Source organism: Gadus macrocephalus, chromosome 11 (assembly GCF_031168955.1).
Source record: "Gadus macrocephalus chromosome 11, ASM3116895v1".
In the NCBI taxonomy this organism is placed as follows: Eukaryota; Metazoa; Chordata; class Actinopteri; order Gadiformes; family Gadidae; genus Gadus; species Gadus macrocephalus.
The window spans coordinates 4085319-4099437 of NC_082392.1; the positions used below are offsets into that span (position 1 = coordinate 4085319).

General features: G+C 45.6%; 1 protein-coding gene across 1 annotated transcript in view; it reads right to left on the reverse strand.

The window, feature by feature from the left end:
• Positions 1-13923, reverse strand: part of grk5l (G protein-coupled receptor kinase 5 like) — a 26554-nt gene extending 12631 nt beyond the window's left edge. The window contains 1 exon segment of the mRNA XM_060064442.1: positions 13022-13923. Within this exon segment, the coding sequence (XP_059920425.1) occupies positions 13022-13073 (52 nt within the window). The 5' untranslated portion in view covers positions 13074-13923.
• Positions 13924-14119: the final 196 nt, after the last annotated feature.

Consider the following 14119-nt stretch of genomic DNA (forward strand, 5'->3'; position numbering starts at 1 on the left):
GCTCAGCCCACTCCCAGTACCGGGAGCGAACAGATCAGAGAGGGTCCCGGATGAATAACACGACTGTCAACACAGACGACCGCATCACGCCTCGCTCCGAGACTAAAGCTACAAAACACTCAATCCTGTTGAATTCCAAAGAAATGTCATTTCCTCAAAGGGGATACCTCGGGGCAGGAAGGCCAACACCCATCATCCCCAACAGGCCCTCCTCCACCACCCTCCCACCCCACACCGGATGACCTTTGGCCTCCATCCCCTCCCCACACTTAAAGGTCCCATGACATGCCACCAGGTGTGGTGTGATTAGCCGCTACAAGCCGTTTTTGGAAATATGTCCCTCATGACATCACAGGTGGGCGTGTCCACCTGGATGTGTGACGGATAGATGAGCAACGTTTGCTACGGTCCACTGGGTACGCTGGTAGACTGATCTCTCCAGCACCCATCTAGGTGGACACGCCCACCTGTGATGTCATAAGGGACAGATTCCCAAAACGGCTTGTAACGGCTAATCAACCCACACCTGGTGGCATGTCATGGGACCTTTAAACATTCCTTTAACAAACAACATCCAACCCTCTTAACAAACAGGGTGTGAGAGACAGTCCCCGAGACCGGCGCGGTCCTTGGGGTCGGCCCACAACGGACGGCTGCTGTCGTCGGCATTCGCGACGGCAGCAGCGCAAACATTCGATCGCACTATACGCTTACATCATGTTCGTCTCCACGCTGTGCATATGGAATGTTGGAACCACAGCAGCCTTCGCCCGTGGTCTCTTTCCCTCAACCTCTCTCTCCCGCTTGCCAGTGGAAACAAGCTCCGAGCGTAGCATTGGGCCCTCGCATGAGAGGGCTGTTTGGGGGGCGGGGGTGGGAAAGTGAGGCGCGACAAGCGGACATCTTTAAGTAATAACCCAGGAATGTGAGAAACACCACATCGACTCTACGCTGTAACTCTCTCTCTCTCTCTCTCTCTCTCTCTCTCTCTCTCTCTCTCGTGTGTACTGATGGTCTCTCTCTCTCTCTCTCTCTCTCTCTCTCTCTCTCTCTCTCTCTCTCTCTCTCTCTCTCTCGTGTGTACTGATGGTCTCTCTCTCTCTCTCTCTCTCTCTCTCTCTCTCTCTTCTCTCTCCTCTCTCTCTCTCTCTCGTGTGTACTGATGGTCTCTCTCTCTCTCTCTCTCTCTCTCTCTCTCTCTCTCTCTCTCTCTCTCTCTCTCTCTCTCTCTCTCTCTCTCTCTCTCTCTCTCTCTCTCTCTCTCTCTCCTCTCTCTCTCTCTCTCTCTCTCTCTCTCTCTCTCTCTCTCTCTCTCTCTCTCTCTCTCTCTCTCCCTCCCTCCCTCCCTCCCTCCCTCCCTCCTCCCTCCCTCCCGATTGTTTGATCTTTGATCTTATTTAGAACACACACACACACAGCGGATCCCCTTTCACCCCCCTAGTCAAACAGAAAGTCCATACTTTGGGGAATAATGAGGAAACTATTAGTGGGAAGTTTATGGATAATAGTAAAACTAGTTATAATAATTAACTAGCGCAAATGCTATCCCTCTAAGTGGTGGAATATGGACGCAGAGTCCTGCATTGAGGAAGTGACCGGCAGCACACAACCAGACAACAAAAGTGTACACAGATTACGTCAAGATTGATAAGGCTTTTGTTTTCCCAGGGTTTTATGGATTCTGGTTCCAGGGCCTGTTTCGCAGTCTTGGGAAGACAAGGGGAGGCAATGTTATCATGCCAACTCTGGGAGACTGGGGGCGCCTTACTATAACAAGCGTGGTCCAACTTGGATGTATTAATAACTCAAAAGTCAGAATATCCCCTGAGAGAATCATAAACTCCAAGCACCTGCTACCCAGCGGGCGCTGGTGGAACCTCCTCGTGCCCGTCGAGCCCTCGGGAGAACCACACAGAGACGCTCCAAATCAGTTTAGAAAGCTGTTGTACATCCAGGTACAGAACGTCTGCGGGGAGGCGCGGAGGCATGGCCACAACCGACCAATGAGCACACCGTAGAGGAAGGTTCGCTCCCGATGAGAACACCACAACCGACCAATGAGTAGGGCTGGGTGTCGTGGCCAATTTCCTAAATCGATTCAATTTCGATTCATAAGGTTCTGAATCGATTAATCACGATTCGATTCGAACTGCTCTTAAATAATGAAAATGGCTCAACTGTGTTACAAAACACAAATGTACTTTATTTTTACTCTTCACCTTAAACGACCGGTTTTAAGTGCACACTTGTAAATTGGACAGTTTAAACTTGAGCTGTAAACAAAACTGTCTCAAGTCTCAAAAGTACAATTTTGAAATTAGAAAGGAATTGCAAGTGAAAGTGTACTTGAACTACAACATTCCATCACTGCAAATTGCATTAAGGCATTGTTTATTTAAGTGCAAAAATAATAATAATGGTAAGAAAAAAAAAAAAGAAAAAAAAAAGATTTCATGCACTATGAATCGATATTGCAAATTTTTTATGAAATCAATCCAAAATCGATAAAATCTTTATTTACCCAGCCCTACCAATAAGCACACCGTGGAAGAATGTTCGCTCCCGATGCGAACACCACAACCGACCAATGAGCACACCGATGAGGACTACGTGATGCCAGGCCTTCGAGACAAAAGGTGTCATTTATTTCCTGCTTCGGGGTCAACACCGTGTGAAGTGATTGTGGCGAAACACTCTGGTGCTCCGCCCTACCGTTGAACTGGCACACAATGTTGACCAGCAAACAGCTGTAGGTCCTCTCCTTTATTGGGACTCTTTTCTTCTCCCTTCTCACCGACACTTCCTTCAGGGCACGGCTTTCCACAATTTCATGTATTCCACGTTCAATTTCCGCGTGGTGCATTCATGTATCAGCACCTTATTCCAGAGTTTTTCCTCCTGTAATATCTCTTATTGTACTCCATGTCCACCAATGCGGCTCAGTTGCACATTTGAGCACAGTTCAGGAAACCATAGGATTAACGTTTCTGCTGAAAACGGATTTATCGGAGGGTGACACTGACAAGTAGTTTCCTGTCTGGGCGTTGCTCTCTGGCGGCTCTCCAGCGCTCTACAAAACGATGGAGCCAATCATTTGAGCGACAAAAAAAGATGCATTGCAATCTTAGCGGTCCATCTACTCTGTGAAAGACAAAGCAGGCCCACACTCTCCGTCCTTGGCTGATTCCAATCTGAGAAAGTGTGCCAATAGTTGGCACATTTCACATAAAAAATATTCAAAAGGATTTTATTTGACATTCAAGCAAGCCATTTTCCTTGTTAGGGGATCAAAGAGTTAGCTTGGATCAGTAGCTCTTAATCTCGGTGAAACCACAACAGTAAAACAAACGCGAGCCGAGAAAATCCCCTCTTCATTACACATGTTTGCAATTGTCGACTCCGTAATTTCCCCCCAACAAACCACCAGCAAGGCACGTCGAGGTCTGAGTCGTTCTCTGCCGTCGTTTCCTGTTCATCAGCCTCTGCTTTTCACACAAGATGCAGAAGTACGCGCTCTGATGCATGTCGGCCAACACCCCTTTATGTACATACAGGTCATCAAGCAGCCTGCGGAGTGAGCCAACCATAAAGTCTTGGCAGGGGACAACCGCCTTTGTGTGTGTGCGTGTGTGACATTGCTAGAGATTTGTATCTCTAGCAATGTCGTCATCCCCTTTCTACTGTTGCAAGCCATGAGTTCTTTGTAACACACGGTGTATTCAGACAAAGGTAGGCAGTCGCTGGAGGAAGGCTTCAGGTAGGCTGCGGACGTGGGAGAACGAGCCCAAGACATTTACGCTGGGTGCATGCGACCTAAACTCATTTGTCAAATGATACTAACGGATGCAGCCTTGACAGTGACAGTGGTTGGTGGCAAGTATGTCTGCACCACATCCTCGTCAATGTCTGTGAATAACTGTTGATAATATATCACGCATCCGGTAGTGATCTGAATATGAGCGTTTTCTGAACACTGTGAGAAAGTGCAAAACCACGGAACCCCTTGAGAAGTTGGGTAGTCATTTAGTAAATCCACATGTACTGGGATTGAACCCAAACCTTGCGGCGTCAGTTTGGGATGCAAATGCTTTAATTTCCTTTAGACACTCATTGCTTTCCACTGAAAACACATTTGCCTGAGCTCGCAGGTCGGATCTGTTGTTATGGAGATGTTATTCAGGTCGGTGGACTGGAGGTGGGTTTGATCGTGTTTTTCCGTGAGATTCATCCCAATATGGAAATGTAATGCATGCAAAGTCGTTGTTCCGATTTTGTCTGCAAATTCACTTAGGTCTTCCAAGGGAATCCTGGTCACATGCACCAAATGCTATAAAGCAAGAGGCCAAGCAGGCCCACACGCCATCATTGGATGATTACAATCTGAACAATTTGCCAATAGTTAGTTATAGGATATGTGAAACTCCAAAATATTCAAAAGATTTTACTTGACATTCAAGAAAGCCATTTTCCTTGTCAGGGTGTCAAAGATTTAGCTTGGATGAATTACTCCTAAATTGGGGAAAATCACAGCAATAAAATAAATGCGAGAAACAGAAGGGGACTGGTGGTGGTTCGATGTGTTGCGGAGACTCATCCCAATATGGAAATGTAATGTTCATGCAAAGTCATGGTTCCAATTTTGCCTGCAAAGTCAATCAAGTCACACAGGCAAATCCTGTGGTCAAAAGTGCAAAACTCTCAAGCAAACTGCACAGGACTCGTCGGGTCGTGTGTGTCAATGTGCTCCACTTGATCGAATGATTGACCAATCGGGGTAAAAAAAACGGGGGTGGGTGGGTGGGGTATTCCAGTTTTAAAAAACAATCAAGGGAAGGGGCTATGTTTAGGTATGGTGCCTGACGGTAAACGGTCCGTCACTATCAGTGTGTGTGTTTGCGTGTCACAGTTTGCCAGAGGAAACCGACGGCAACAGTGCCCAGACGACTATGGGAGGAAGAAGCTCTTTGTTAGACCCCTGTTTCCACCATGATGAGGTCATCCCGCGCCAGCTCGCCTCGGTCCGGCTGCGGGGCAGCGGCGTTGTCCTGAAGGGAACAGCTGGAACATCTGCTTTTGTGTTCAAAGCAAACAGGGCTGACGCACAACCTGGTCCGTTGTGTTTGGCTACCGCAGCTCGGATCACTCGTTTGTACTTGTCGGATCACTCGTCCACTCATAGTTATAACGTGGACATCACCCGTGTAGCATAAGAGAGGGATCTTATACGCCCCAGCAGTGCTGGGGCGTTTCCTATCCCATCATGATAGCGATTGTCGTTAGTACTTGCACTTGGTTCTATGAACATCTTTACTGTACCGACAGCGATAGATTGTTTCACTTCTTATTACAAATGTACTTATTGTAAGTCGCTTTGGATAAAAGCGTCTGCTAAATGCCCTAAATGTAAATGTAAACCATGAGGAGGACGGGGGGAGAAATGTTCGGCAATGAAATAAGGTTGAGGTGCAATGGCCCATGAAACAGAGCTGATTCCAAGCTATTTTCTTCCCAGACGCGTAAAGATTTGTTATTACTGTTACCGTTTGTGTCCGAATTGTGTGTAACCCTAACCCTATCAACAACGCAACCCGACTGCCCTTCTCTGGTTGCATGGATCACAGTTCCTTGTAAACACGACCGTTATAAATAGCAACTGTGCCAGAGGGCATGGGCTTTGTGCTAATACAAACCGAGGCGGTCAAACCGGTCCATAACCAAAGAGCCAATGAGCGGCGGCTCGCTCCATTCGTGTGGCAGGTGTATGAGAACCCCCCCCCCCCACACTCTCGGATTTGCACTGGAAAGGAAAGAAATCACCATTTTCATTTTAGTGACGCAAGCTAACAAAGCATTTGGAGCTAGAGCGCAGGGCAGTTAAACCGTACGCATAATGTCTAGCACTTCATTCTCACCACCTGCTCTACAACTGTACGAGGGTTCGAACAAAATAACCAAAAACAAAAACGATGCTCATCCTCGCCTAATCACATATGCCTCAATAAAACGGATTACATAACCCCCCCACACGATCCAATCAAAGAGCAATACAGGCCAGGGCACCGAGAGGGGACATGCTGTTTGCTCATCCATAAACCCCCAGAGGAACAGAGCATAGTCCACATTAGATTAGCCCCGGACCGGCATTATGGGTCCTATAGCCGCTCAACACTAGTGGATTGTTCGGTCGCTCTCCCAATGTTCTTATGAACTGAACTGAATGGCTCATTGTCAAGAATAACGTGGATGAAAAACGCCCATCAAAGCATGCTGCAGGATAGGGTTTTATGGTTTTATTATTGCAAACATCCCGAATGAATGATCCAAAGTGACAATGTTGATCTCCTTGTGACTCCTGGCAACTCTGTTCATTATCTTATTCATAAAAACCGTTGGTCAGGGGAGCAGAAATGTGACCAAGCCGACTTACTGTAGTCCCAAACCGGCTTCAGATCCGGTCTTTACTGGAGACAAGTCAAGCCAAAAGAGTCAGGATTGTTCTTGTTTGGTGTCAGAATATATTCATATGCACAGTCCCATTCAGTTTATCATCCCTACCCATGATGATAAGATTTTTTCCACCATACTGTCGATAGGGTCAGTGGTTAGGTGATGTGATCTGGCTGACTGGCTCTATAGCAGACATGGGAAGCCAAGCATGGGTTGAATCACGAGAACCCAAGTCTTTATACATCCCCTTAAAAAATGTGCTATAGATTGGATTCCAGTTTTAAAGAGAGAGAAAAAAAAAACACCAATGAGATGATAACGCTGAGTGTTACCAGGCAATATGGAATCCCCAAACCAATCAGAGAAGGGATGCCCCGATTGTTCAGAAGTGAGCCGGGATTGGCCAAAATATCTAAATAGTCTCATACAGAGGCAGGTGTGCAGTCAACCAAAACTGATATACTCCAGAGCCTTCACTCATGAATAGCTGACGGATGACTATTACATTTCTTATAAATTACACTCAAATGATGAGCGCTTAAATCGTACCTACAGCGCCTTTAACAAAAGCACATAGGAGGTGAATAAATAATTTCTATCTGCGTTAAACAAAATTGTATTGGTTGGGTAGATACTGTTCAAATACAAAGGAATGACGTCCCCTTACATGCATCCAACTGACGGAATGCTGGTTTGACATGCCAGAGATCACACACACACACACACACACACACACACACACACACACACACACACACACACACACACACACACACACACACACACACACCTCGTCCCGGATATGGGGTTAGGGTAATTACATTGACCCTCTATGGCTGCCGGTTTCATCTCCAGCTGTTCTTATATACTTATAATACTTATAATATATTCTTATATACACAGACAAGACGCGGAAATGCGAACACAGAGACAGAGAGACACTTTGTGTAGAAGTGATTTTGTCTCGTCTGGACCGTCCTAAAAACTTCTCATTTGGAGATTACACATTGGTTTAAATGCCCTTCTGCTGACATTAGACATTTCTGACCTCTGTCTCTCGTCATTATCTTTTATTGTTAGAAACGACAATCTGTCTTTTGTCTTTCCGTGTGGCCATCAAGGCCTCACAAAGTGAAGTCTGAATAGACCCTTACCCTAACCCACCAATGCCTCACAAAGTGAAGTCTGAGTAGAACCTATAACCCTAACCCACCAATGCCTCACAAAGTGAAGTCTGACGTAAAATAAAGTACAACTAAGAAGAGGATGCAGAGGATATCATTAAGGCTCGTGATACAACGGATACCGTATTGATTATTTACCAATTTGTGTACATCAAATATTCATACTTGTTCCATTTGGCGGCATGGCAGTATAGAAGACGTTCCAAAGATGTGGAGCCATGAAGGAAATAAACCACGGCATGAAGAGACACGAGCTTGATTATACGCTCTACAAACAATAACTTCTGCTTTTAAGTATATGTTTATTAACATTTGCTTTTAGATTTATGGACTTCACATCTCTTGTTCCATGTTCAAAATTCCTTTCCAGTAGGAGCAGGAAGCTCTGACATGCTTTATACAAGTGGGAAAAAAATTCACGCACATGAATATTTTTCACAAAATACATGAACGTATGAAGACAATTAGTAAGGAGACCAAATGTCGCGGTATAGGCCCTAACCCTAACTCAATGGAAATCTTCACAAGTAAAATGGTCTAGTTCTGAAGAAAAGCCCATGATGGGACGATACAGCATTGAAGATAAGCTTTCTTGCTTCTCATTGTCTGCAAGCAACAAAAAAACAAAAAGCAAATACCTACTGCTGAAACAATGGAGCGTTTGGCTCCCATGGATTGTCCAGTCGTCTCCATTAATGCTGTCCCTGTTTGTCAGCCAATAAAAGCCCTGATAGCATTATGTCATGGCCCAGTCTGTTCAGAACAATGCTGCCTAGGGGTGAAAAAAACTCCCAAATTATGCTGATGTAGGAAGTAAAGCGAGTGAAAATGTCACTCGCTTGTGTTGCTGTGTGGGCGTGAGTGCATGTGTGTGTGTGTGCGTGCGTGTGCGTATGTGTGCTTGTGTGTCGACAGGGTTGCTGCGAGACAGAAAGATAGCGAGAGAAAGGAAGAAATATGCAAAGTTTTGGATGACATCCTGATGGCTTCACCTTCCACTGCTGGCTGTGACCAGCTGAAGGGTCAGGATACTGCATGACGGCGATCAAATTAGTTAGTGTTGCGTCAATCATCGTCTCTGTTGTGAACTTGTTGTCGGCCTTTCTGCTGATGGCGTGCGGTTTAGTCACTTCACTTGCGTTTTTCTGGGCTTCCTCCAACTCGTTTCCCCACTGACCTTTTTCTTCATCGTGCAAAAAACACAAGAATCTGCTCGCTCATTGAACACGTGTATATGAAACAATATGTGAAAAGATCTTCCTGTTGAACAACCAAATGCTGTGGTGTGTCGATATACAGTATATCCCTGGTACATCCCTGTAATGTATGGGTGTTGGTTCCTACTGTTCATGAATTTGCAGATTCAGTTATACATTTAAATTAATTTTGCATTGAATTGTTATCTCAAAAGGAGGAAATAACATATGGTGTACAAATCAAAAGAAGCCTATACCCCAACTAAATGTATCTAGATGTTGTTTAGTTTTCATGAATGCACTAAAATAATTTCCTGAAATATAGGTTATCGAATGTACATCCCCATCATGTATAATGGTAGTAATTATAGCGTGCTTTGTTGTCTTCGCCTTTCCTAAATTCCTAACTATCTTCTTTCTAACCATGTTCATCCGTCATTAATAAAGTCGGCAGATTTTTCATTCAATAGATGGGTAAATCGTCATACATTATTTCCTGTCGCCGACCAGGAAAATCTCTCCTCTCCTTTCAGTTAAAGTTGAAGGAGCATTACCCCATGTGTTAAGCTAGAGTGTGGGGGTGGAGCCCAGTCTAAATACCTTGGCTTTGACTAAGACTTCATGTCGGCAGTTAGAAAGGCATGTGGATTCAGCTATGCACTTTCTCTCACTCGCACTCATTCATTTACCGAGCTGATCTGATGACCCTCACCTGGTTTGGATCCTTCGACTGCTGCCTGCACAATTTGTGAATGGCAAGGCATGCAAGATACTAACCAACACACACACACACACACACACACACACACACACACACACACACACACACACACACACACACACACACACACACACACACACACACACACACACACACACACACACACACACACCCCCCTTTGAGAGTGTACTGTAGTATGTGACCCTCTTTTACCAAGCTCATTTACCAAAAATACACACAAACACACACACACACACACACACAAACACACACACACACACACACACTTCATCCGTGGTATTGCCAGGATACAAAATCAATATTTCAAATCAGTTATAACCTGATTGTGACCAAGCTGTTTTCTTTTTTTGATTTACATGTCAGGGACCACACCAAGGGATCAGGGGAACTGTTTTGGAAAGTTGTGCAAAAAAAAAAGAGTACATAATCACTTTTTAAGTTTTAGCAGAAATAGCTACCTTCAGCAAAAGCCTTAAAAAAATGAGCACAGTCCATCTCTGTACTACCTTAACTCCGGCATCAAGGCCAAATTCCCAAAGACATCAACCTCTTCGACAATGGTGCGCGGTGGTTCTCAGCGGGAACACAACTGCTCCTCGGTTTTGGTGTTACCTGACCAAACCAGATTGTGCGGCCACAGATCATACGTAGACGATGGGCTCTGAGAATGTCATCGAGCACATCACAATTTTCTGCTGAGCCGCGGTAACAGATATATTGATATCGGTCAGACGATACTAAGCTGACCAGAATGGCTCCTGTCCCCCTCACCACTCCCCCCCACTCCCAACAGACCCAGGGGGACAGTGGCTCCCACAAAGAAAGACGTCATTCTGGATGGATGTCGTCGGCGTGCCCAATGACTATGTCATGCAAATATAAAGGACTCTCAATCGCATATGAGCTGCCTCTCCATCACAGCGTTTGAATACTGTGTGACGCCGAGTGAGATAAAAGCCAAAGATATCCTTTATCTGTTCCCTATGCACACCATGCCAGAGGAGATTAGCATAACGCTGTCCTAGTGTTGGACAGCCATTAGCTGCTGCATGAGGCTGTGGATGTATTGCTCGACCATAGCCTGGAGGAGGTCGGTCAGATGGTCCTAATCCACATGGATTACCATCAATTTTAGAGTTATTGTTGGTGGCCGATCACTTCACACTTCACTTCACAGACCAATACCACTCATGTTGTCTCGGTCACACAACGAAAGCATAAAAAAGGGTTCCTTTAGCAGCATGGAGGTTAAGCGGTCTGTGACGTGGTGCAGTTCTGCAGATGGCTTGCAGCCATTGTGAGATGTTTTTTTTAATCTGGACTGCCAAGAAGCAAAGGACGCTGGTGAAAACAGAGCAGGATTAAGAGAATAAGCAGGGACTTCCTGTAGGAGATGCACGCCACTTTGTTTAGCCCCAGGCCCGAGACCCATTCCCATCAACAAGGAAAAGTAAACAGTCTTCATTCCATTTCATTCACATTCTCTCCAAGGCACGGGTGTACTGCATCAAACGAGGATAGACACACAACCCCTTACACAACTCGCAACAACGAGACCGACTCCACAGTGTAAAATACACTCTGTGTACTGCAACAGGAAGTTCATACAACACAACATAACCAGAAACAACCCATTTCTCTGTGGGGCTCATTTGAATTCCTATGGAGGTCACACAACTATTTAGTTATCTTCCAATGGCAAGGCATTCCTGATAGCGCCGTCTTTACTGATAATGCACCCCAAAATAAAATGTTGTTCATTATAAGGGTTTTCTTGCGTCTTGTTGGCTGTTAATGTTCTTTGGGCCTTTTGCATTGCTTGGTGCTGCCTTAATAATAGAATATCAAGACCTTTTCCCTCTGCCACACACAGAGCCGGCACTCGTGGGCCCCGGTGGGAGCAGCTGGGGCCACTGAGGGCCGTCGCGGTTCATTAGCAGCTCCTTATAATTCATAAGGCTGTTAATTCATTCAGCCCCACCGTTCCTAGTCTCATCATCAGCCTAACACGTTCCAACCAGGCCCTTCTCTCTCTCTCTCAGTGTGGTTCCTCTCCGTCTTCACGAGCACTCATCTCTATATGCTTAGTCTGGGTGATGTTACTCTACCTGATCAGAATAGGGCAGTACACTGTGTGTGTAGACGTGCGTGCAGTGCACGTAAAACTGATCCCACACTTCTGGCTCCCTGTCACCAAGTTAAATGGTCATTGTCTGATTTCTGTGGAGGATGCCAGAGGCAGGAATTCTTCTGCGTCACTGCAATTCCACGAGGCCCTAGGCCCACAACACTAGGCTACACAAAAGTTTTTGAGTGTATATGTGTGTATGTGTGTGTGTGTGTGTGTGTGTGTGTGTGTGAGTGTATGTGTGTGTGTGTGTGGGTGAGCGAGTTAAACAAGAAAACATGGCCTTCTAGGTCACTTTATCATGTCTTTAGATGGATGGAGGCTTATAGCAAGGTTCAGGAGAAGTATGGCACTGAATCATTCCTTATGGCAGTATGTTTTCATGTAAGAATGCACGGACAGTACCGCCTGACAAATATATATATTATGAGAAAGATCCACATTTGATCCAATTCGATTGTCTGTCCAAACCGAAACACTACAAACATAAACCGGGGTGTTTCATAGCAAGTATCCAGCCAGTACCTAGCATTATCTAATATAAATAGATCATGGCCAACTACTAATGTACAGTGTTATACAAATACTGTACATTGACACTGTCTTACAGTTGTACTGAAGCATTTGAGATGCTATGCTCAATGCAGGATGTCTGTCGGTATTTCTAAGTAAACGAGCACTCGAGACACGAATCTGTGAAGGCATCGTTCAGACGGCATGAATTGCTTGAAGGAGGGAAGACCATGATTGATTTGATCACCTATCACGTCATCACGAATCCCCTGGTAGGCTACCACACTCCCTGGTATGATAACAAGATAACTGCCCATTGAATATCTGCCTGAGCGTGTACGATCTTGCGAAATAGCTGGCACACCGTTTCATCATCAGCACATCATTTATTTTATTCCCAGGCAGCAAAAGCGGATGTCGGACGCTGTTTTTTTTTCTCCCCCTCTCTCATATAGGAAACGCAAGCTCACACGTAGGATATGTCAAATCTTTAAACCTACAAATCAAAAGGCCTAAAAAGAAGATCGGCTGTGATACACGGGGCCATCCACAGCAGACCTGGCGTTTGGTAAAGGAATGCTCCTATTAATACATTAATAGGAGCATTACATAAGACGACAGGCCTATCAAATTAATCTGTATGATTGAACTACTGTATGCTGTAACGTGCTGCCCATTCGCCAGGCCACCTAAACATCCGTCATCGAGTAGCGTTTTTTTTTTTGCATCACATATTGTGATCTTGAGTTTTAATCCAAACATGTGTTGCTTCCTCCATGGTATAAAAGGTTCAATGAAAAAAAAAACGTACCCTCTCTCGCCTTCAGCAGTACAGTGTTGGCTACTATGTTCTCCAGCTCCATCACAAATCCAAAATGAGCTTTCCTCACGCAAACGTCTGCAGAGAAAACCACAATGTCCTTCACGTCGTAACGTGCGGTTGCGTTACTCCTCGTCCGTACACGACCAGATGTTACTCATATCATAGTCGTATGGAACACACAGGATATCATAGGATTGCTTGTCATGAAAGCCCAGTATGGTTCTCGTGGGGAGCTCTCGGAGCAGCGCTGCATCTCTACTCTCTTCCAAGGCCGTTCCATACGTGAATTAATCTCAAATACGCGTAAAGATGAATATTTCAATCTGCCCCATCAGCGGAAGCCTATAACGTTTTTGTCTGATAACGCGTTGGACAAGAGCGGAACACTGGGCTGCTACTGCTGGTCGGAGCTGTAGGGGCTGGCGGTAGTGGCTCAGTGCAACGGAGAGAATATCCATGCAATGGCGCTCCCCCTTTCGGTGTAACCTCGTTCCCAGGCGTTCTCTTCTCACGACGGAACGCCTGAGCCGGGGTGCGCCGAATGAGCGTTATCGGCAAGAGGGGGCGGGACTTTCCGTTAGACAGGGTTGGCGGCGGGAACGGGTGGGACTTCCAGTATCCGTTGTTTGTTTGGGAGAACATTGTGCCATTTGTCGTAAGAACTTCATATTGATATTCATTGGTCGTTATTCTTTTTCATCTCACTCCAGGCAGGGTCCGTTAAAACTAGCGTACACAGCTCGTGGGAAGATAACGGAAATTGCGTTGCGGTGGACCAGGATAACGCTACAATGCAGGCTCCTCTCTCAGCCTACTTTCAGTGCGTAATCAGAATGGGCTGGGCGTTTTGCAGTTATTTTTTTGCCCTTTGGATTGATGGTAAACTACTGGCCATTGAAAGGAACAAAATATCACTTATCTGGCAAGGTACCATGGTCTTGGCCCGGGGCGACAGGTTCCAGTGGTATTATTTGATTTCCAGTGTATTGGGCCGGAACTACTTCTCCCGGTCGAGGGGCAATTTGTGACGGCTCATTTCTGATAGCTGGTGTTCACCTGAATCACCTTATTAAGAATATCTAGACA